Here is a 25,779-nt window from a genome sequence, read left to right on the forward strand (position 1 = left end):
GATTCAGTTTCTCACAGGCTTTTTGACTGAGGGCCTCAGTTCATCACTAGCTGTTGGCTGAAGACCGTCAGGTCCTTGCCACATGGACCTCTCCATAGGACAGCTCACCGCATGGTAGCTGACTTCCTTCAGAATGAGTGAGCAAGAGAGAGTGAGCAATACTGATGCCACAGTCTTTCTGTGACCCAATATCAGAAGTGACAGCCCATCACTTTTGCTTTACTCTATCCATTAGCACACATCAGTAAATCTAGCCCACATTCAATGCTGTGAATGGCAGGAGGTGGGGAATCACCAGAAAGGCTACGGACTACAAAGACACATTCCATATCTCCTTCTAGTTGCAGTGATTTCTGTTGATGAGTCAGCTGTCAGTCTAATTATTGCTCCTTTGAAAGTAATGTCTTACTTCTCTGTTTCTTTTTTTTTTTTTTTAATATTTATTTATTTATTTATTGGCTGTGTTGGGTCTTCGTTGCTGAGCACAGGCTTTCTCTAGTTGCGGCAAGCGGGGGCTACTCTTCGTTGCGGTGCGCGGGCTTCTCATTGCAGTGGCTTCTCTTGTTGCGGAGCGTGGGCTCTAGGTGCGCGGGCTTCCGCAGTTGTGGAACAGGGGCTCAGTAGTTGTGGCGCACGGGCTTAGTTGCTCCGTGGCATGTGGGATCTTCCCGGACCAGGGCTCGAACCCGTGTCGCCTGCATTGGCAGGCAGATTCTTAACCACTGCGCCACCAGAGAAGTCCCTCTACTTCTTTTATTTTTATTTTTTTAAATTAATTAATTTTTTTTTTGGCTGCATTGGGTCTTCGTTGCTGCATGCAGGCTTTTCTCTGGTTGCGGCGAGCAGGGGCTACTCTTCGTTGTGGTGTGTGGGCTTCTCATTGCGGGGGCTTCTCTTGTTGTGGAGCATGGGCTCTAGGCGCATGGGCTTCAGTAGTTGTGACACACGGGCTCAGTAGCTTTCACTCGTGGGCTCTAGAGCAGAGGCTCAGTAGTTGTGGCGCATGGGCTTAGTTGCTCCGCAGCATGTGGGATCTTCCCGGACCAGGGCTCAAACCTGTGTCCCCTGCATTGGCAGGCGGATTCTTAACCACTTCGCCACCAGGAAAGCCCTCTGCTTCTTTTAATATGTTCTCTCTTTCTTTGGTTTTCAGCAGTCTCACTAAGTGCCTAGACGTGATTTTCTTTAGATTTACTGATTTTTATATAGTATTTTTTATGACCAGATGCCTTACTGAATCCTTGTGTTATTTATATAAATTCTCTCTGAGCTGAATTTTATTAGCTTTGATCAAGAGCTAGAAGAGGTAGGTTGTACAGTGCGGGGTCTTGGTGATCATGACTGGACACAGCTGGGAAGACACAGGCTGACAAGCAAGGCTGTGCAGAACTTTCCTGCTCTTTGAACAATGATGAGTGAGGGTGTGTGGGTGTCTGTGTATGTATGTTCCTAGCACCAAGGAAAATCTGAGGCATAAAGGTTGCTGTGTCAAATGTTTCTGTCCTCTCAAAATTCATATGTTGAAACCTAATCCCCAAAGTGATGGTATTTGGAGGTGGGGCTTTGGGGAGGTAATTAGGTCATGAGGATAGAAATTGAAACCCTTATGAGTGGGATTAGTGCCTTTATAAAAGGGACCCTAGAGAGCTTTGCCCCTTCTGCCACGTGAGGATGCCATCTATGAACCAGAAAGCAGGCCTTCATCTGACACTGAATCTGCCAGTGCCTTAATCTTGGACTACCCAGCCTCCACACCAGGAGAAAAATTCTGTTGTTCATAAGCCACCAGTCTACAGTATTCTGTTACAGCAGCCCAGATGGACCAAGAGAGGGGTCACTTCTCAGAGGGCCTGAGACAGGAAAAGCAGGGTAAACCAGGATATTTTACATCAGAATGTTAAGTACCAAGAAAGTATTACTTTTGGTAAGATTTAAGTATGGGGTATGGGGCAAGTGTGGGGTCTCAGTCAGGGGCAGAGGATGCCATGGCCATGCCAGGCAATGAAGTGCAGGCCAGGAATAGATGAAAATAAATGCAGACCCTACTCCAGTGTATGCTGACTTCTAAAAGCCCTTTCAATTCTGTCAATGCATGCCACTAGGAATCTTATATAAATAAATGATACTAATATAAAAAAAAAAATGGTGTTTCTACTTACAACGGCCCTGTCTCCATGGAGACGTTGACATGTGCTTTGATTTTCAAATCCTTCTGAACTTTAGGGTCGCAGGCTTGCCTGAAATTTCCCAGGTAGATCCTGCCTGGCATTATCTCAACAGGGTACGGTTGGAAGGCATCCAGTTCCTGAGGTGGAGAAGGAGAAAGGCTGCTATGATAATAATCCCCAGAGAAGAAGTTGTTTTTGTTTCGTCTCTTGAAATGTGGCTCAGCAAACAAGCTTAGAAAGACAAACTGGGACAGTGAATGAGACTAACCCAATGTTCATTGTGGCACTATTTATAATAGCCAAGACATGGAAGCAACCTAAATGTCCATCGACAGAGGAACGGATAAAGAAGATGTGGTACATATAACACATGGAATATTACTCAGCCATAAAAAAGAATGAAATAATGCCCTTTACAGCAACATGGATGGACACAGAGATTATCATACTAAGTGAAGTAAGTCAGACAGAGAAAGACAAATATCATATGATATCACTTATATGTGGAATCTAAAAAGGTGATACAAATGAACTTATTTACAAAACGGAAACAGACTCACAGACATAGAAAACAAACTTCTGGTTACCAAAGGGGAAAGGTAGAGGGGGGAAGGATAAATTAGGAGGTTGGGATTAACATATACACACTACTATATATAAAATAGGTAATCAACAAGGACCTACTGAATAGCACAGAGAACTCTGCTCAGTATTCTGTAATAACCTATATGGGAAAAGAATCTGAAAAAGAATGGATATATGTATATGAATAACTGAACCACTTTGCTGTACACCTGAGACTAACACAGCATTGTAAATCAGCTATATCCCAATATAAAATAAAAATTAAATTAAAAAAATTAAAAACAGGGACTTCTCTGGTGGTCCAGTGGTAAAGAATCCACCTTCCAATGCAGGGGACATGGGTTTGATCCCTGGTCAGGGAACTAAGATCCCACGTGCCGCGGGGCAACTAAGCCCAAGCACCACAACTACTGAGCTCACGCGCCTCAACGAGAGAGCCTGTGTGCCACAAACTACAGAGCTTATGCACTCTGGAACCCGCGCACCACAACTACAGAGCCCACACGCCCTGGAGCCTGCACGCCACAACTAGAGAGAAGCCCGCGCGCCGCAACGAACAGCCCACGCCCCAACGAAAGACTCCTCATCCCACGTGCCGCAACTAAGACCCAACACAGCCAAAAATAAATAAGTAAATTAATTAATAATTAATAAAGCTTTTTAAAAAAATTAAAAACAAAACTACCCTTTGATCCAGCAATCCCACTTTTGGTATATATCTGAAGGAAATGAAATCACCATTTTGAAGACATATCTGCACACGCCCCCAACCCCCGCCCGCCCAGGATTATTTGAGCATTTTTCACAAAAGACATAGAAATGACCTAAGTGTCCATGTCCATCAATGGATGAATGGATAAAGAAAATATGGCATATATATACAATGGAATGTTGTTCAGTCATAAAGAAGAAGGAAATCCTGTCATTTGTGACAACATGAATGGACCCTGAGGCCATTTTGCTAAGAGAATAAGTCAGAAAAAAAACAAATATTGCATGATCTCACTCATATGTAGAATCTAAAAAAGTGAAAGTCGGGACTTCACTGGCAGTCCAGTGGTTAAGACTCCACACTCTCAATTCAGGGGGCACAGGTTCTATCCCTGGTCAGTGAACTAAGATCCCACATGCCACACGGCGTAGCCAAAAATAATAATAATAACAATAAAATAATAAAATAAAATAAAAATAAAAAAGCGAAACTCATGGAAACAAAGAGTAGAGTGGTGGTTGCCAGGGGCTGTTGGGGTGAGGGAAATGGGGAGATGTTGGTCACGGTTATAAACTTCCAGATATAAGGCAAATAAGTTCTGGGGATCTAACGTACAGCATGGTGACAACAGTTAACAACACAGGGCTTCCCTGGTGGCGCAGTGGTTAAGAATCCGCCTGCCAATGCGGGGGGGGGACACAGGTTCGAGCACTGGTCCGGGAAGACCCCACATGCTGCGGAGCAACTAAGCCCGTGCGCCACAACTGCTGAGCCTGCGCTCTAGAGCCCGCAAGCCACAACTACGGAAGCCCGCGCGCCTAGAGCCCATGCTCTGCAACATGAGAAGCCACTGCAATGAGAAGCCCGCGCACCGCAATGAAGAGTAGGCCCCGCTCGCCGCAACTAGAGAAAGCCCACACACAGCAACGAAGACCCAACGCAGCCACAAATAAATAAATAAATAAATAAAATTATTAAAAAAAAAAAAAAACAGTATTATGTACTTGAAAGTTGCTAAGAAAGTACATCTTAAATGTTCTCATGGGCTTCCCTGGTGGTGCAGTGGTTGAGAATCTGCCTGCCAATGCAGGGGACACGGGTTCGAGCCCTGGTCTGGGAAGATCCCACATGCCGCGGAGCAACTAAGCCACAATTACTGAGCCTGCGCGTCTGGAGCCTGTGCTCTGCAACAAGAGAGGCCGCAACAGTGAGAGGCCCGTGCACCGCGATGAAGAGTGGCCCCCACTTGCCGCAACTAGAGAAAGCCCTTGCACAGAAACGAAGACCCAACACAGCCATAAATAAATAAATAATTAATTAAAAAAAAAAAAAGTTCTCATCTCAGACACACACAAAAAATGGTAATTATGTGAGGTGACAGATGTGTTAATCTTATGGTAATCATTCTGCATATGTGTATCAAGTCATCTTGTTGTAAACCTTAAATTTACACAATGTTATATGTCAATTATATATCAAAGCCAGGGGGAAAATTACAAAATTTGATCGTTTCCAAGGAAAGATTATTAGAGCACCAATCAGGTGTTTAGAAACAATTATCATCAAATAATTAGACTAATCTTATAAACAAGTTGGAAAACAGCCAGAAAAGCATGCCAGTCTAAGACTGTTCTCAAAGCATGCTTCCAGGAAACTGAGAACTAATGAAAATTCCCCTAACGGTTTCTTGGGTGACCTATTACAGTTCAGATGTCTGTAATAAAACAGTGGCTACATATTTGCTGTTGGCATGGATTGAAAACTTACCTGTTACATTTAGTAAAATAAAACCTAGGCATAACCCCAAAAGAAAAAAAAAAAGAAATTCACTAACATTGTATGAACTGATGTTTCTAATATGATCTGTTTAGAGACCGCTTTTTTCCCATCAGTTTTCCATGGGAAATGTTAACCTATATAATTTCAAAGGTCAAACCAGCTCTAAAATGCCTCTGACTCCAAGTCTGACTCAGAAATAACATTTTAAGTACCTCAAGCTATTTTGCTGTCCACTTGAGCCTTTCAGAGCCTTCTGGCTTCCCCTCACCGTGAACCTACCACAAGCCCACATTCCTCCCAAACTGTTAGCCTCAAAAGCCTTTATCAATGAGCAGACACCACGCTGAGCCAACCCTCAAGTTTGTGAGACACACGGCCCTTCTACATGCAGGCAGGCCCACTACTTGCGGATGTGACCCAAAGCACTCCCCAGGGTTCAGGGTGACCCCGCCCAGGACGCTCAGCTTGCCGGGGGCCAGATGAAATCCTCCTGGTTTCATTCAGAAAATCTCACGCAATACCCACCACAAATCTGTCAACTCTTCCTGATGCTTTCGACCCAGCTTCCTTTCCTGCGGTTGTAACGGCCGTGGGGGAGAGGGTGTGGGACGGATAAAACATGCTCTGCCGTTAATTCTAGAGGACACGATTTTGACAACCACATTGACAAATGTAAAAGAAACTGGTATCACAAATTAACATGCCCAAACCGAGCCCACTGCCTTCCCCCGACACTACCACCGCCTCCTCCTGTGTCCCCTTCTCAATGAGCCACACCACTGGCCACCTGTCACCCGCACCTGAACTGTGGCATTATTCTAGACTCCTCCCTCTCCCAGGCCCCCCGCCCCATGTCTAATCAAAGCCGTTTCCTAAGTATTTCTTGAATCTGTCCTCTCCTCTTCATCCCTGCCTCCAGGCAGGTCTCCCCAGACCCACTTTGCCCGCATTGGTCTGGGCTCTGCTCCGCAATCAGAGTTGATCTTTCTAAAGGGCAATCTAACCAGGTGCCCCTCCCTGGACTTAAAACCACTCGGGGGCTCACCAGCATCTCTCTCTAGTGTGGTCTTCACACGTGCCCTAGTCACAGAACCCCTTTGCTCAAAGTGAAATCTTATTTAAGGGGTGCCACATATAAAACGGGAAATTAGAAATCACTGTGTCTAAAGGAGAGGGGCAGTCTCAGAGCCCAAATTCTGTGCCTCCATCTCCCCTCGCAGGAGTTCCTTGGGGAGCAGTAGGGACACTCCTGCTTTACACTGTGTCAGAACACGTAACAGGAAGGGAGGGGGGCTTTCACTCTTACCCCTGAATTAGTAACAAAGGTCCCAAAGTAGGGAGTGGCAAATACTTGGAACGTACATTCTAAAGAGGGAACAAGCAGAGTAGAACTCACCCATCCAGGCCCTGCTAGATACCACCGGCCACTACCCTACCCCTCTTCCCAATCTACTTAAGAAGACTGGGGGCAAGGACAAGTCTCAGGTGTATACACGTCAAAACTGACCAAACTGTACATTTTAAACAGGTGCAGTTCATCCTATGCCAATTCCACCTTCCTAAAGCTTTAAAAGAAAAATAAAGAAGGTGAGGTATCAGCATGTGACGTCTGCAGACCAGAAAGACTCCCTCCCATCACTGCAAAGCCAGTAAGGGTGCTCCTCTAGGAGCGAGGAGGAGTGCCTGGCAGGACGGGGAGGCTGGCTGTACACCTGTTGAGCTGAACATCATAGCTCAGTGGAAGAAGGAGAAGAAGGCCTTTGGGGAACTTGACATATATACCCTGCATTTGGGAACAGGTATGACCCCAGACACAGGTCCCTACCTTTTCACACAGGCTGACTGGAGCAGCCAAGCCAGCAAGGCAAGAAGGGGCCTCCTTCCTCACTGTCACGCTCCCCTGTGGCTCATTCTGGGATTCAGGTGAAAGAATGTGGACGCGGTGGGAGGTCATGAGCTACCAAGGGAAGGGAAGGGCATTGGGGGTACTCCTGTCAGGAATTCTCAGCTGGCTCTCTCTGAAGGATGCTCAGTAACAGTTGGGACCCCCTGAACACAGCCCCAAGAAAACCAGCAACAAAGGCCAGCAGCAGCACACAGAACCTGGCTGGGGCAGAATGAGAAGGCGGCACTTCCCCACCACTGACAAATAGCCAGGGCCACAGTGGACCCCCAGCACCAAAGGGACCAGACCCAGAAGAGGGGACGTAAGGAGATGTCCATAAAGCTATCCCACACCCCTCCCTACTCCCAGCCCTCAGCCCCCAGCAAATGGAAGGCTGCCCAGCTCTGGAAGATGAGAAGAGAGGAGATTTGAGTTGAGATTGGAATGTTAAAGTAGCCTAGATTGTACTGGACTGTTTTTACGCCCTTTTCAAAAAAGTACTTCAAAAACACACAAAAGTAGAGAGAATAGTATAACAAACCTTGGATCTATCACCCTTCTGCAAGCATTATCAACTAATGGCCCATTTTGTTTCATCTATAGCCCTGACTTCCCAACCCTCCCCAGATTATTTTGAAGGAAATTCCAGACATCATATCATTTTAATTATAAATATTTCACTATGTATCTCTAAAAGATAGGGACTCATATTTTTAAAAACATAGCCATAATAATGTCATCACAACCTTAAGAAATATATAACAATAATTCCTTACTATCATGAAATTCCAGTTCATAGGCACATTTCCCCCGTTGTTTTATAATATGACTAGACTGAAATTTTCCAGAACCGGAAGCGGCCAGAAAGTATGGAATCTGCCCATGATGCTGCAAAGGGCAAGAATGAGAGCACAGTTGAAGGCAATTGCTGGAAAGAATGAAACCTCTGCAGGTTCACATTCCATTACATTCAGACCCTTCAAGAAACCAGATACTATAAAATGCCCCCAGGGACCAGTCCCTGCCTGCCTATCATTGCCACCCAGTGCTTGCCTTACCCTCACCCCATTCCCTTCTGGTTTGGCTCCAGGAAGTAAGTGCTCCTCTGGGCTCCAGACATCTGGTACATCCCTTGGCCACACCTTATTACAACCCCTGTCTCCCCCTTTTTACTGTATCCTCTGGACCCAGCCAGGGTTTGTGTGGCCAGACGGCTAAGGATGGCGAGGCAGCCTCGAATCATGATGGCCCTGCCTGCCCGTGTGACTTTGACTACGACCCACCATCCAGAACACCCTGCCCCGGATCCCTGCCCTCTGAACCAACCTCATCTATTAAACGCTGCCCTGGATTTTGCCTGAACCTGGCAATTATAACTTCATCATACTGGACTGGACCTCCTGGCTGCCCCAGGTTCATTCCCAAGCCATCTCTGACATCTCTTCCATCTTTTCGATGTCATCTGTCTCCTTCTTCTCTTTCTCCAACCCTGCTCCCTGCCCCTCGGTCCCCAGGGGAAGGCCATGCTCCCATCCAAGGCTGCCTGTGCTCAGCACCCTGCCTTACCTGCGGCATCCAGATGATCTTCTGTGTCCGGAAGAAGTGGTACATGGCCGAGAAGCTCTCGTAGCCTCCTCTCAGGATATGGATGGGGTGGCGGGTGAAGTGAGTCAGGGTTCTGCCACACTCAACGGCAGCTCCAAGCACAATTCCTAAGAGTAGAGACCAAAGAGATGAATGTCCCCTGTGTGCTCACCATTTGCCTAAAGGCCCAGTGGATAGGCACTCCATTCTGAAAAGCAATTGTCTAGAAAGCTAAAGCAAATATAAATAGAGATGAATGTTACAATTAAAATTTAAAAAGCAATTCACCACCAAGTAAGCTGATCTTTTTCTGTAAACTCCGAGATTTCTTTTTTTTTTTTTTTCATATTGTCGCAAGGAAGGATGATTCAACATGAGGGGAATGTGTATGTATATATACAACATCACATATTATATACCATACAATTCATCTATTTAAAGTATATAAATTAATGTTTTTTAATATATTCACAGTTGTGTAACCATCACTGCAGTCAATTTCAGAACATTTTAATCACCCCCAAAAGAAATCATGTACCAGTTATAGGGTTTCATTCCTCATTTCCCTCCAAACATCCAGCTCTAGGCAACCATTAATCTAATTTCTACGGATTGACCTATTCTGGACATTTCATAGAAATTGAATTATACAATACGTGGCGTTTTGTGTCTGGTTTCTTTCACTGAGCATAACGTTTTCAAAGTCCATCTATGTTGCAGCAAGTGTCAGCACTCCATCCTTTTTCATAGCTGAATAATATTCCGCTGCGTGGCTCTCCACCTTTTGTTTACCCATTCATCTATTGATGAATATTTGGATGTTTCCATTTTGTGGCTATTATGAATAAGGCTGCTGTGAACATCCACGGGCGAGGTTTTGTGTGCACGTGTTTAATTTCTCCTGGTATATACCGTGGACAAAGAATGCTGCTTGCCATATCAGTAAGCAAAGGATGCTGCGGCCATCCAGCCGTCAGCCACTGCAGCCGCCCCCGACTGTGCAATCTGCCATGAGCGGGCAAGTTATACGCGTGCGGTTTTTGGTTTTTGTTGTTCTGTGGTTGTGATTTCTTACCGAGTGAGGATGGGGGCTCCATAGCACTAAAGTGAGGTCAGGTATAGACTGTAGAGGGCGTTGTCTTCACTGACCAACATTTCCTAGGACTTCAGGGTCCAGCCGACAATCCTAGGATTGCAGACTGGAGCCCAACAGGATGAGCTTAGGGAGGAGGGGACAATTTCCCGGCTAAGGACCTCCTGAGAAGACTGGTTTTATTAAAGGTGGAAGCCTAGCGCCACCCAGTGACCGCTGGTGTGAATGCCCAACCCATGGAACTCCACCCATACATATTAAGTCACTGAGCCACAAGCAGCGGCAAGGGGTGGTCAGCCCAAAGCAGGGGCTGAATGGAGAATGCAGTGGAACCTCAGTGAAGCAGACTAGAACTGACCACGTTCCAGCGTGTGGCTGGAGTGACTGCACTGTTCTCCAGCATCACTACCCTGGCCTTAAGGGACCAGACAGAGCCAAACTGCCCAGGTTTGAATCCTGGCCCCACCACTTACTAGGTGTGGTGGTTTAAAAACTCTCTCCACAAACCTAGAAAAATGGTACACATGAACTGGTTTGCAGGGCAGAAGTTGAGACACAGATGTAGAGAACAAACATATGGACACCAAGGGGGGAAAGCCGTTGCGGGGTGGGGATGGTGGTGTGATGAATCGGGCGATTGGGATTGACATGTATACACTGATGTGTATAAAATTGATGACTAATAAGAACCTGCTGTATAAAAAAATAAATAAAATAAAATTCAAAAAATTTTTTTAAAAAAACTAATACTAAACTTTCTTTGGGTTATTTGTATGGAAATATGTTAATATAAATGTTTCAGACATTACATGAAATTCCTAAAAATCTTATATGTTCTGGTATAATGTTATAAGTCACAATTCTAGTAATTATTTTAAAATGTATGTCTCAGAAATAACTAAATTTCCCTGTTAATTGCATTACTATGAACTTTCATCAAATCTTCAACCGTGGTCATTTTTAAGTCTTTTGTCACTTACAGACAGTTCTGGGTATACTCTGATGCTTTTGCAAAATTGTTCCTATAAAAGGGTTTCATCTTCAAGGAACTCATGGAAAAGACTCTGACAAGTACAGGTTTCTGGTAACTGACTATACTGCTGAACTGAATGAATAAGCATTTTCAGAACTCTAATGGAAAACTGATGAATTCATAAAAGTGCTAACAGAAGATCAAGATGAAAAAAAAATTAATTACATGGGACTGAGTGAACTGATGAGGACGATTATAATTTTTGTGACTTTCCGTTTGAATAAAAAAAAAAAAACTCTCTCCACAAATTCTTTCAAATGCCTCCCTTTAAAAGGTTGAGTTTAGGGACTTCCCTGGTGGTGCTCCCAATGCAAGGGGCCCAGGTTTGATCCCTGGTCATGGAACTAGATCCCACATGCATGCTACAACTAAGAGTTCGCATGCCACAACTAAGGAGCCCGCCTGCCACAACTAAGATGGTGCAACCAAATAAATAAATAATTAAATATTAAAAAAAAAAAGTTGAGTTTTAATTCCCCTCTCCTTGAGGGTAGGCTGTACTCAGTGACTTGCTTCTAATGAATAGAATGTGGCAAGAGTGGCTGTTTAAGTCCCAAGACTAGGTCATAAAGGGTACACGGCTGTCCCTTTCTCTCCCTCTTTCTTGGATCACTCGCTCTGGGGTACACCGGCTGCCCTGTCGTGAGGCCATCTAAGCAGCCCCATGCAGAGGTCCATGCAGTGAGGAACTGAGGACTCCTAGCTATTCCCATGTGAGTGACTCATCTCAGAGGCACATTATCCTGGCCTGGCCAAACCTTCACATGACAGCAGTTCTGGCTGACGTCATGACTACAACCTTAGGACAGGCTAGAACCTCCCAGCTAAGCTACTCCTGAATTCCACAGAAACGAATAGATAATTAATGTTTATGGTATTAAACTACTGAGTTTTGGGGTAATTTGTTACACAGCAATAGATACCCATGGTCCCACACCTGGGGAATGAGTTACTTCACCTTCCTGGACCCCAATTTCCTCATCGATAAAGTGGGGATGTTACCTATTAGGGCATAATTCTCCATGGTCGTTCATGTTTCTACATATCCTCTGAACAAAGGCACTGGCTTTTCAAGGATATGTGTATAACAAACAGCCTTGGATGATAGAGACAGTTTCTGCCTCCAGAGCCAAGGGCGGGCAGGCTTTCTGCCCATTTGTTATAAAAGATTCAGGCCCCCTAAGCTCAGAGTTCTCCATAATACCACCCACTGCATTCTGGCTACTTTTATTGCTCTGAGAAATAAAGCCCTTTGTCTCTGACCCAGGAGCCTCATGTCTTTTGCCAGCATCCATGAAACCATGGCAGGCTCACTTGTCATCTTGCAAGGAAGGGAAAATCCCAGACCCTTCCCAGTTCCTGACATTGCCATCCTCATCGGGTTGCTCTGCAGATGGCATGAGGTGACCCAGGCAGAGCTCCTGGCCTGTGACCGAAGTGCTCAATAACTTAGCTCATATTCTTGCTGCTACTGTAAAAGCCCACCTTGATCGCCTTCATCAGTGTTGTCACCACCATTGTCACCTTTTAGGATTCCCTTCAGGGAGCTGGTGCTGTTATCATACACCACACAGTATTCCGCACACTCCAGATCCACAGACTCCGGGACAAGATATTCACCTGCCCTCTAAAGAAACCACAAAAGAAGGCTATTGGCGGGTGGGTTCGGCTGAACACATATTCCCTGTACACCAGCACTGGGAGGAGCCAGAGGCAGGACGGTGTCCATCTCCCTGACTGCACACAGGCACGGAAGCACTGAGAGTGGACCAGAGAGTCTGCTGAATTCCAAGGATCTGCCACACCCATATTCCCTCCTGGGGGAAGCTGACCACAGGTCACTGGGCCAGAGGTAACTGCCTGGCCAAAGAACAGTGGTCTATTGACCAGCCCACAGCCCATTAGGTGCCCTGGCATGAGTGCTCTGAGAGCAGTCGTGGCCACCTTAACTAATGACATTCCTGTCTGGGGGAAAGTGTTGGCATTGGGGACCGAATCCAAAATCTGCCATGAAGAGGGCAGTAAGCAGAAGCCTTGAACGGACAGAAGTCATAAGCAAGCAGGTATAATGAGGCAGACTGTAAGCTCAAATGGAAGCTCTGAGAGAGCAGGAACTTTTGTCCCTTTATCGCCACTGATGTATCCTGAGCTTCCAGCACAGTGCCTGGCACACAGTAGGCCATAAATATGGTTAAAGGAAGGAATGGGCGAGGAGGAGCTGGGGACTGGCTGAGTCAGCATTATGCTGGACCACAAGGGCAGGAACAACAGGTGCCTTCTGCCAAGGAGGTGATGACCTCTCCCAGTACCACAACTGCCCGGGACTCCAAAGGCTGTCCCAGAGCTCGGGAAGGCCCAGCTGGTAGCAGCAGAGAGGTGAGTCTTCACTTGTTCGCAATGCTTCCTGAAAGCCCCCACTACTCAGGGGAAACTGAGCCTGGCTCTGTCCCTTGTGACCTGAGCTGACTGTCGTAGAGGCCCTGACAGAGGACATTCAGGTGGGATAGGACGAGTGTGCATCTATTGTACTTCAAGGCAGAGCGGTAAGGCCCCTGGAAGTACAGACCCGGGACGTTCTCCAGGATTCTAAGGAGAGAAATCATATCCGTCTAACAGAATTGGGAGACAGATGGCGCTCAGAGGATGAGCAGGATTTAGACAGGTGATAATGAGGGGGTAGAAGGCTCTGGGTATGGAGGAGAGCATGAGCAAAAGGGGAAAGGTGAGCACAGCCCCTAGAGGCTTGAGCAGGTGGGAGCACAGGAGAGTTGTGGCTGAACATCCATTTTTACTTAAAAAACATTCGTTGAGGACTCACTTTGCACTTACACTGTGCTAGGTTCTGAAATACGGAGATACGAAAAAAAACAAAAAGGGAAATGCCTGAGTTGGCCTGGAGGACTCAGAAGGGCCTCATGGGACAGGAGGCATCTGAGATGAGACTGTGAGGGCAAGTGGAAGTTTGCCAGATGGACAAGGGTTGAGGGAGCATTCCAGGCTGAAGGGACAGATACCCGTCATTCAGTTTTTAGTTAACAAATAGGTCCCAAGCACCTACCAGATGCCAGGGACCAGAGTGAGCACCCGGGATACAATGATGAACAAAGCATACACGTCCCTGGGTCACAGAGAGCAGTGTGTCCAAGGGACCACACATATTGTCATTTCCTAGATTGTAAGAGACCATTGGTTGTAAGATGCACCACCAATGTCATAACATCTGCAATCAGGAGTGTACACAGAAGGAGAGGTGTGTTGGCACATAACGCTACTTCAGGCAGGGCGGGGAGCAAGTGGTCCTGGGAAGACCTGAACTGGTGATCTAAAGCCCAGACCTCCCTCTTGGGCCCTGTTGCTCTCTGTGTCCTCTGTACACTGGGTTCACCTTCTCAGACCACTTTGTCCTGAAGCCTGAGTCACGACCACCAGTGACGCTCAGACTCCCATCCTCCAAACTCCACCACCAGAGTAGAAGGAGCAGCCTTCCCTAATGCCAATTCTGATTTGCTGTTTTCTTCCCAGGCCAATCACCGTGGCCAGGGTCTGGATGCTATTCTAGGGAGCACCACTAGACCCCCATGATTTAAGCAGAGAGAGGAGTTCCCCTCAAAAAAGTGGGAGTGCCAGGCAGAAAACCAACAGATGTTGGCCACATTCACTTTTGGGAGAAAAGACTTTGTCACTTTAAGGTGCAAATCAATTGTAGGATATATTCCAACCTCAGAAGTGTTAAAATACAAGCACAAATGAGCATCTTAGAACCCAGGAAACACGGCAGGACAAGGTTGTGGAGGTGTCAGGGGAGAGTGGAAGCATGCCGGATGAGGCTGGAGAGGGAGGTGGAACCAGATCCGGTGTGTGAACACCGACTTGGGGGGGCTGTGTGTCCTGCTGATGCTGGGGTTCCCTTCTGGCCTTCAGGCCTGTAACCTCCTGGCCAGAAAGTAGGGGAGGGGAGGTGTGAGGTGTCAGCCTGGCTGAGGGGCTGAGGCAGAGGGAATGCCTCTTTTCCAGAGCTGGGGGTACTGCCAGAATCAAAGGAACACACAGATTTGAGAGGTGAGTTGGAAGCAGAAAGCCATACAGGATGAAGGGGCTCTGAATCAGCTGCAAAACACCAAGGAAGGCCTGAAATGGAGATGAAGAGCTAGAGTATGGAGCCGGAAAACTAAAAATCCAGAGAGGAAAAAAGCAGATAATGACACGCTAGGGCGGGGAAAGGGAGGTGTTAGGAGCAAGCTTATCCCAGAAAAATACTTGAGGCAGGGCACAGGCTCCCTGGCAAGTTGTGTGGGAAAGGGCCAGAGGTGGAGTGCATAGCAGCACGGTGGCAGTGGGAACAGGGAGAAGGGGGAAATATTGCAAGACAGAATTTTGGAAGTAAAATTGACAGGATAGCTAACTGCATGTGAACAGCTGAAGCTGTAAGCTTGGATGAAGTCTCTGAAGAAAGTATACTGACCGACAGATATACAAGAACAGAGTGGTTTCTTCAGGCGGCAGCAGAAAATGAAGCTGAACCAAAGAGGCAGAGAAGAAACCAGGGAAGCAAGGGAGAACCTGGAAGTCAAGGGCAGAGAATGTGGTCAGGATGGGAGGGGTCAAGGTGGAGCCCAAGTGAAGGCTGCCAGTCTCAGCAGTGACCAGAGAGAGAAGACTCCCCACGGGGCTGGAGGGAAGGGCTTCCCTGCAGGAGCGAGGCCGGTGACTGCCTGCAGGGCCCAGTCATTATAAAAGCTGGACCAGGAATAGGAAGACAGGATGGAAATGGAAGGGAGGGGAGGGAAGGGGCTTCCGTCTCTGGGTTATACTAACTATTTCTATGGCTTGTTGTCTGTTGCCCGAGTAGGAGAGATGCTCCCTGAGGCAGGGAGAATGAATTAAGGGCATCTTGTATTCTGTTGTATCCCCAGGGTCTGGAACATTGCCTGGCAAGTCAAGGAATTAAAGCAACATTTGCTTAATGAAGCTGTTGACCGTGGGGGGCAGTGGGGAGACCTTAAGGAGTGTGAAACAGTGTAGGAGACCCTCATGGTGGACGCACAAGGGCAGTCCTGTCTCTGCCACCCACAGTGTCCAGTAGTAGGTGCTGCCTCCTGGACCTCGGACACAATCTCCCATTCTCCCCACCCTCCTGTAAGGTAGCCCCAGATTCTGACTCTGCCCATATACCTTCTTCACGAGACGGGCTGTAATCACATGGCTTTCATCATACTCCCGTTTGGAACGCACATCTGAAAAGGAAAAGTATTTAAGTAATAACTAACTGCACTTGCAAAGGAACACATGACCAAACTAGAGCACTTACATCAGCATTAACGTATATTTGTTTGGCAGTTAGGCAACAGTTGTCGTGAATTTAAAATTCAAAGCGTGTAGTTGTCCTATTCTAGGCTGCCCACATAACTCCCCTGCCCCCTCATATCCACACCCATATCCCCCGTAAGGAACAGTGAGACTCTGCATCTATGATTTAGGGGGCGCTCTCTCTGAGGTCGAAAAAAGCAGGGAGGGGAGAAATCAAAGTCAGGGTAGCCTCATACTAAATGCCCCATGGAATTTTAGACCCAAATTCAGACTCTAGAACCTAGGAGTTGAGGTTCTAATGCCCCTGTGAGGACAGAAGTTGTGGTATTGATGTCCTCTAAGTTGGGAGGATCATGGAACATAAATCCTAAAAAGAACCGTTATGCATAAATCTTAAAAAGGACTGTTATCCAAAATACACCAAGGATTCTTAAAATACAAGAAAACAATCAACTCAATTTTAAAATGGGCAAAAGATATGAACAGACACAGCATACCAAAGATAAATGGCAAATAAGCATATGGAAAGATGCTCCACATCATATGTCATCAAGGAAATGCAAATTGAAACACGAGATACCACTACATGCCTATCAGAATGGCAAAAATTCAAAACACAGAACACCAAATGCTGGTGAGGATGCAGAGCAACAGAAACTGTCATTTGTTGCCGGTGGGGATGTAAAATGGTACAACCATCTTGGAAGACAGTTTGGCAGTTTTTAATAAAACCAAACATTCTCTTAACAGCAATTGTGCTCCTTGGTATTCACTCAAATGAGTGGAAAATGTATGACCACAGATGCTTATAGTAGTTTTTTCATAACTGCCAAAACTTGAGAGCAGCCAATATGTCCTTAAGTAGGTGAGTGGATAAATAAACTGTGGTACATCCAAACAATGGAATATTAATGAAACTGAAAAGAAAAGAGCTATCAAGTCATGAAAAGATAAGGAGGAAAGTTAAATGCATATATGTGACAGAAGCCAATCTGAAAAGGCTTCATTTCACACTGTCCGATTCCAACTATATGACATTCTAGAAAAGGCAAAACTGTAAAGATCAGTGGCTGCCAGGGGTTAGTGACAGAGAGGGATGGATAGGCAGAACATACAGGATTTTTCGGTCAGGAAAACTATTCTGTGCGATATTATCATGATGGACATATGTCAATATATGTTTGTCAAAACCCACAGAATGTATCAATACATCAACCTTAATGTAAACTGTGGGCTTTAGGGGATAATGATGTGTCAATGTAGGTTCAACAACTGTAACAACTATACCACTCTGGTCTGGGATGCTGATAGTTGAGGAGGCTGTACCTGTGGGGTGTGGGGGGAGTCAGGGGTTATATAGGAACTCTCTGTACTTTCTGTTCAATTTTGCTGTGAACCTAAAACTTCTCTAAAAAACGTCTATTTTTTTAAAAAGACATAAGCAAGCACTAACCACAAAAGAAAACATTGATAAACCTAATCCTATTAAAATTAAAAACTTCTCTTTTCATTAAAATACAACATTGAGGGGACTTCCCTGGTGGCACAGTGGTTAAGAATCCACCTGCCAATGCAGGGGACACAGGTTCAATCCCTGGTCCGGGAAGATCAACTAAGCCCGTCCGCCACAACTACTGAGCCTGCACTCTAGAGCCCACGAGCCACAACTACTGAGCCCACATGCCACACTACTGAAGCCCACACGCCTAGAGCCCGTACTCCACAACAAGAGAAGCCGCCGCAATGAGAAGCCTGCGCACCGCAAAGAAGAGCAGTCCCCGCTCGCCGCAACTAGAGAAAGCCCCGCACACAGCAACGAAGACCCAATGCAGTCAAAAATAAATAAATAAAATTAAAAATACAACATTAAGAAGCAAAGGGCAAGCCAGAGACTGAGAGAAAATATCCCTAATACAATAACTAGAAATATCGTATCCAGAATTTATAAAGAACTTACAAAATTCAGACATCTGAAGATATCTTTATCTGAAGATACCTGTAATTATGAGACACATTTAGAAACAGCTCAAGACCACATCCCTAGGCTGACTCCAGCCCAGTAAAGTGCCTGCCTGAGGAAACTCAAGGCTTCCAAAGAACTTACTGTTTATTCCAGCCAACACCTGAAGATAGGACCCCTGTCTCCCAGGCCCTGTGGAGGGTAAGAACCTAACTCGGATAAGCACCAGTTAGCAAACCCCCTTGGGTTACACATGGTCCAACTCCCATCCCCTTTTGTAGTTTTTTCGCTTCCCTGACTGAGTTCCACTCATCTCCCTCCCTACTCCCTCACTCTCCCTTTAAAAGGCCCACTTGCCTCTGTGCAATTGAGGGTGGAGTTCCATTCACACTGGACTCTTCCCTAGGGCAATAGTATACTACCGATTAAACTCTGTGTTCACCACTCTGACTAGTTGTCTGGCTTTGTTTATCTTTAACATGATTTAACAACAAAAATGAACAAACTACAGTATAGCTACATACCACAACATAAGCGATCTTAATCATAATTTTGAGCAAAGGAAAGTCAGAGACATGGTCTATATGGCTTAAAAACAAGTGAAACTGAGTATAGTATATTATAAGCTTGTTTCACTCATAAATATACATGCGAAAATCTGAAATGAATAGGAAGCTAAACCTAACAGTGTTCACAAAAAATAATATAACATGGTCTAGTAGGAACTCTGTCATACTAGAAAATCATACTAGAAAATCTTTAAGATATTAAAGAAGGGACTTCCCTGGTGGTGCAGTGGTTAAGAATCTGTCTGCCAAAAAGTTAAAAAAAAAACAAAAAAAGAATCCGCCTGCCAATGCAGGGGACACGGGTTCAAGCCCTGGTCCGGGAAGATCCCACATGCCATGGAGCAACTAAGCCTGTGCGCCACAACTACCGAGCCTGAGCTCTAGAGCCCACGAGCCACAACTACTGAGCCTGTGTGCCACAACTACTGAAGCCCACACTCCTAGAGCCCATGCTCCGCAACAAGAGAAGCCACCGCAATGAGAAGCTCACGCACAACGAAGAGTAGCCCCCGCTCACCGCAACTAGAGAAAGCCTGCGTGCAGCAACAAAGACCCAAAGCAGCCAAACATAAATAAATAAATAAATATTTTTAAGATATTAAAGGAGAAAAACTGTGTTCATTTTAACAGATTAAGAAAATTTTCAATTCATGTCATGAAAAAAATTCTTAGTACCTTAGGTATATATGGTAACTTCTTTAACGTGATAGGTAAATTACTCAGTATCTACAGTAAACATCATACTGATTGATAAAGTGAGAAACAAGACCAAATGCTCACTCTTACTGTAACAGAGAAGAACAAACCTGACTCCATATTGGATCTATTCTTTTATCTCTAACCTTTGTGCTCTGTTGCCTCTGCTTAGTCATGCTGGCTCTACACCTTTGTAAAGGAATGTTGCCTATAGCATGAAGTATATATAATAGCCTTTTCTCAAGGTTCTGACTCCCAGGCTTGACCTTTAAAAGGTATAACGTTTGTCTTGTTGGAGGTTTACAGGAACATTGTGACCAGACCTATGTGGACAGCTGCAAGAAGAAAGATTATTAATAATAATTATTATTATTATTATCCCCTCTGGAGTCTGGCCAGCACTAAGAAGTTTGCAATAACCAGCCACATGCCCTCCCCTTTTAGTATAAAAGGGGCCTGAATTCTAACTCAAGTAGGATGGTTCTCTGGGACACTAGTCCACTATCTTCTCAGTCTGCTGGCTTTCCAAATAAAGTCGCTATTCCTTGCCCCAACAACTCATCTCTTGATTTATCGGCCTGTGGTGCAGTGAGCAGTACAAGCTTGGACTTGGTATCATCACTGTTCCGTTTTTTTTTTTTAAACATCTTTATTAGAGTATAATTGCTTTACAATGGTGTGTTAGTTTCTGCTTTATAACACACTGTTCCTTTTTAACACTGTAGTGGAGGGCAAAGGGTATAGCAATGTAGTGAGATAAGAAAAAAATAAGTATAAGAATTGAAACAGAAGAAATAAAACTTTTGTTATAAGCAGATAAATGATTGTTTTACATAAAATCCAAGAGAATCACAAACAATTAGAATTAGTAGAAGAATACATCAAGGTTGTTAGATACAATATATTTTAAAAATCAATAATGGTCTGAAAGTGGAGAAAAAAGAGAATGTTTTAAAAGAGAAAAAGGCTTGTAGTAATGTCTCAATGATCCAAGTGTCTACCAAAACTTGCAAATCAGCAACAGAGACTAAAGACATGGATGTGCATACCGGCAATGATTCAGAAATCCTGTAAAACCAAGAAAAGTTACAAGAAAATAGAAGCTGAAGCCCATTCCATAAATGATCCTGTGAATGATGAAAAACCTATGACAAAAAAAGAAAAAGAAAAAGTTTCTACCAGAATAGTCAGGAAGTGCCAAAGGGTGACAGCAAAGTAGAGGAGAATAAAAAGAAAAATACCTGCATGAGAAAAAAAAGTAAAATGATAACTCTGGAAAGTAAATCAAGTTAAAAAAGCAGCAAGACTGCTCAGAAGGGGCCTGCTTGGGTGAAAACAACTCCTTCTACAGATCTTCTTCTTTACGTGGGGCCAATTCCCAAAAATGTCTCCTTTCCAAAAAGATAATAAAAAGGAAAAGTCCAACATGCAGAGTGAATCTAAAGTAAAATGCAGCATCTCTAGGAAAGTGCAGGTGCACAGGATCTCTTACCACGATCTCTTACCACTGCAGCCAAAGGAAAACTTAAAAGAGGAGGAGTCAAAAGACCAAAAATTACTCTTCAAAGGGAAGAAAACAGGCTCCCCTTCAGAAAATAGCAGCAGAAGGGGCAGATAAGAGTCTTGCTGGTTTTGCTGCCAGTATAAAGGAATCTACTGGTACTTCATCCTCTGAATAAAACCTGAATTTCACCCAGAGGGTGAAATTTCAGATAGTTAACATCAGGCTGACATTATGCGCTGTAAAATGGAAAATGATCAGAACACAACAGAGAACCTCCCTGGTAAAAACTCAGCAGGTGGAGAACCAATTTCACCACTGCTTCTTCTCCCACCAATAGAAAAATGTGGAGCAGTGTCTAGAACTACACTGGCATCACCTCCTGTTACCATGTCAATAGATGAGTCTCAGGATACTGATGAAGATGCATGCATCCACAGTCATGATCGAAGTGACCTAAGTGACAACATGTCAGAGGGTAGTGATGATTCTGGACTGCACAGGGCTCAGCCAGTTCCACAAGAAACTAGTAGAAGAAATGCAAAGGAGGTCTTGGCAGTCTAAGGGACTGAAGGAGATTTTGTTTGTATCTTTTATGCTCCTTTTTTTAGAAAAGAAAAAGATCACAGCAAACATTTCAATCATCCTTTGGTTAGTGTACACGTCCTTGAAAAAGCAGCTCAAGGGAGAAGTAATTAAACTTTGGACAAGGCTTTAGTTCCTAGTTTGTAAATCTATTACATTTTATATTCATTCACAGTAATAGACAATCTTTTATTTTGAAAACTGCTTTGATAGTTTCCGATGTTGATTTTTAAGTGGTACTCTTTTCCTTAGGACTTTATGTATACCTATTGATTGTTGTATAAATTTTAGCAAATCCAAGGGAGTTAGTATGCTAAACCAGCAGACATCTAATCTGTTAGCTTCATGCGTTTAACTGAAATGAGAAGGCCAAGATGGCATTTTATTGCCTTGTGCAGCTACAACTTGTTTTTCCCCATGTCTATCTTTTCCTGTTTCACTTTAACTTATTCTCAGTTCCTTGTTTAGCTCTATAAAAATTGGCATACTTAATAGCAAATTATTTGAAGAATTTGCCTGCTTTATATAATTTTAGCACTTAAAAAAATTTTTACAGATGATAAGACATTTAAATTGAAGTAAACGTAAACCAAAATGTGAGAAATGGAGACCTGATTGAAACAAAAAGGTGTTTATGTGGGCTTTGTTAGGACTGCAGCCCAAGAGACACCGATTCAAGAAGCACTTGAATTGTGTTCCGTCAGATTACAAAATGGGGGGGGCTTATAAAGAGCAAAAAAACTTCCCAAGGTTACATACATTGTTTGTCAAGAATTAGGATTGGAGTTGGCAAGAAGTAAGGGTGCTTGTTAAGCAAGGATTGGTTGGGGATTGAGATGATTACATAGTTTCAGTGAGGGAAGAAGAGGGCTCAGACTTGAGACTACAAGGTTGAAGCTAGCAGCTGCTAGCAGATACTGTTTTGAAAAGGCTGGTGGTAATCCGTGAGTTTTATACGGTTCAGAAAATTCAAGTTCTCAGTGATGTAGGAACATGTCTAAAACCACATCCACAGTGGCCACCCAGATCCATTTTGGATGCCTGAACCATAGATACTCCATTTTCACTTTTAAATGATCTTAAATATGTCATCAAAAAGTTTTTCCAACAATTGACATTGTATCAGTCTAGGCATTTACTTCCTGAGTTTTGATCAATATTTCTTATTTGGGTACATTAATCACCATAAAAACAGTGATTTTGATCCATTTTTGCTGTTGTTGCTGTTATAATGGCTTAAGATGTTGCACATTGTCATAGTTTTAACCTATGTAGTTTTTTCTAGAAATAACATGTGTTGAACAGTAACACTTTATACCTATATACACATGTTTACTCTGGTCTCTTTGGAGGAACGCTTTTAGCCTTATTTGCAAAAGGTCATTTTTCTTTGCTGCAATTATCTTTTGCAGAATATTAGTGTGTGCAAGTTTGAGCAATGAAACACGAAATGTGCAAGTTCAATCCATTGAATTGATTTTCACATCTTTTCTCTATGCCAGAGTCTGTATTTTGTATGCTACTTATTTTGAATGGATGTAGTAAACTCACAGCTCTCAGCTTTTATTTTGCAATAACTCAACCCCTAGGCTCTCTAGTGAAAGGATTTTCATCTCAAATACCAGCCATCAGTAATTTCTTTTTTTTGGTTGTTTCTTTTTGGCCTGTTTTGGTACAGCTACTTCCTAAATGACAGTGTTAAGTCATATATTTGAGAAAAACAGTTGGTGTCTATATGGCTACTCAACTGAATAAAGAACTCTAAGTGATATTTGGAAAGTGCAAACCTGGAATGAGGAGACATGATTATTCCTTCAAACTATACAGAATCTCACTTGTATAATAGCTACCTATGGCTTCAGAATTTCACAACAAACTCAGGATAAGAGAGACAGTATGACTGCTGGCAGACCAGCTGCAACTTCCTCTGAACACAATAAAAAAGACTAGTGAAACTCAAGTACATTCTAGATTAAAAATCCACACTTTCCCAGGGATCTTCACAAACTAGTACGTGTCCTGGTTGTCCCATTGAGACAGGCTGGAACCTGGGACCCTTTGCTGCCGTACTTGCACCTGGACAAAAGTCTCCTCCAGCAATAAATACAAAGAAACTATAAGGGACTAAAAATAACTACATGCATGCCCAGTTGGGGAAAATTATGAACAACAAGATACAAAAAGACCAAAAACCCAACTGCCACTTCTGAGGAGTTGGGAGCAAAAGCAGGGTGCTACACATGTACCCTGCACACAGCACTAACAAGGGGGTGGGCAGACCACCTTATTATTATAATTCAAATATATACTCTCTTACTGACAGAGTTGACACAAAGCAGAATTATAAGCCAAATATAGAAGATTGGTTCAAGATGGCGGAGTAGAAGGATGTGCTCTCACTCCCTCTTGCGAGAGCACCGGAATCACAACTAACTGCCGAACAATCATCGACAGGAAGACACTGGAACTCACCAGAAAAGATACCCCACATCCAAAGAAAAAGGAGAAGCCACAATGAGACGGCAGGAGGGGTGCAATCACAATAAAATCAAATCCCATAAATGCCGGGTGGGTGACTCACAAACTGGAGAACACTTATACCACAGAAGTCCACCCACTGGAGTGAAGGTTCTGAGCCCCACGTCAGGCTTCCCAACCTGGGGGTCCGGCAACAGGAGGAGGAATTCCTAGAGAGTCAGACTTTGAAGGCTAGTGGGATTTGATTGCAGGACTTCGACTGGACTGGGGGAAACAGAGACTCCACTCTCGGAAGGCACATACAAAGTAGTGTGTGCATTGGGACCCAGGGGAAGGAGCAGTGACCCCATAGGAGACTGAACCAGACCTATCTGCTAGTGTTGGAGGGTCTCCTGCAGAGGCGGGGGGGTGCCTGTGACTCACCGTGAGGACAAGCACACTGGCAGCAGAAGTTCTGGGAAGTACTCCTTGGCGTGAGCCCTCCCAGAGTCTGTCATTAGCCCCATCAAAGAGCCCAGGTAGGCTCCAGTGTTGGGTTGCCTCAGGCCAAACAACCAACAGGGAGGGAACCCAGCCCCACCCATCAGCACTCAAGCGGATTAAAGTTTTACTGAGCTCTGCCCACCAGAGCAACACCCAGCTCTACCCACCACCAGTCCCTCCCATCAGGAACCTTACACAAGCCTCTTAGATAGCCTCATCCACTGGAGGGCAGACAGCAGAAGCAAGAAGAACTACAATCCTGCAGCCTGTGGAACAAAAACCACATTCACAGAAAGATAGACAAGATGAAAAGGCAGAGGGCTATGTACCAGATGAAGGAACAAGATAAAACCCCAGAAAAACAACTAAATGAAGTGGAGATAGGCAGCCTTCCAGAAAAAGAATTCAGAATAATGATAGTGAAGATGATCCAGGACCTCAGAAAAAGAATGGAGGCAAAGATCGAGAAGATGTAAGAAATGTTTAACAAAGACCTAGAAGAATTAAAGAACAAACACCTAGAAGAATTAAAGAACAAACAGAGATGAACAATACAATAACTGAAATGAAAAATACACTAGAAGGAATCAATAGCAGAATAACTGAGGCAGAAGAACGGATAAGTGACCTGGAAGACAGAATGGTGGAATTCACTGCTGTGGAATAGAAAAAAGAAAAAAGAATGAAAAGAAATGAAGACAGCCTAAGAGACCTCTGGGACAACATTAAACACAACAACATTCGCATTATAGGGGTCCCAGAAGGAGAAGAGAGGGCGAAAGGACCAGAGAAAATATTTGAAGAGATTATAGTCGAAAACTTCCCTAACATGGGAAAAGAAATAGCCACCCAAGTCCTGGAAGCGCAGAGAGTCCCAGGCAGGATAAACCCAAGGAGAAACACGCCCAGACACATAGTAATCAAACTGACAAAAATTAAAGACAAAGAAAAATTACTGAAAGCAACAAGGGAAAAATGACAAATAACATACAAGGGAACTCCCATAAGGTTAACAGCTGATTTCTCAGCAGAAACTCTACAAGCCAGAAGGGAGTGGCATGACATATTTAAAGTGATGAAAGGGAAGAACCTACAACCAAGATTACTCTGCCCAGCAAGGCTATCATTCAGATTTGACGGAGAAATCAAAAGCTTTACAGACAAGCAAAAGCTAAGAGAATTCAGCACCACCAAACCAGCTCTACAACAAATGCTAAAGGAATTTCTCTAAGTGGGAAACACAAGAGAAGAAAAGGACCTACAAAAACAAACCCAAAACAATTAAGAAAATGGTCATAGGAACATACATATTGATAATTACCTTAAACGTGAATGGATTAAATGCTCCAATCAAAAGATAC

General features: G+C 44.3%; 1 protein-coding gene across 4 annotated transcripts in view; it reads right to left on the reverse strand.

Moving 5' to 3' along the window:
• Positions 1–25,779, reverse strand: part of STYXL1 (serine/threonine/tyrosine interacting like 1) — a 63,782-nt gene that overhangs the window by 15,791 nt on the left and 22,212 nt on the right. For 2 of the 4 annotated variants that reach the window (XM_036825263.1, XM_036825262.1), the window contains exons 3-6: positions 16,012–16,073; positions 12,325–12,466; positions 8,696–8,841; positions 2,160–2,305 (exon numbers count right to left, since the gene is read on the reverse strand). In XM_036825263.1, coding sequence (XP_036681158.1) covers positions 2,160–2,305; positions 8,696–8,841; positions 12,325–12,466; positions 16,012–16,073 — 496 coding nt within the window. Of the gene's footprint in view, positions 1–2,159; positions 2,306–8,695; positions 8,842–12,324; positions 12,467–16,011; positions 16,074–25,779 lie in introns of those variants that run through there. The other 2 variants (XM_036825265.1, XM_036825264.1) reach the window with 2 other exon arrangements.

The sequence above is a fragment of the Balaenoptera musculus genome, chromosome 15 (genome assembly GCF_009873245.2).
Source record: "Balaenoptera musculus isolate JJ_BM4_2016_0621 chromosome 15, mBalMus1.pri.v3, whole genome shotgun sequence".
Taxonomy (NCBI): Eukaryota; Metazoa; Chordata; class Mammalia; order Artiodactyla; family Balaenopteridae; genus Balaenoptera; species Balaenoptera musculus.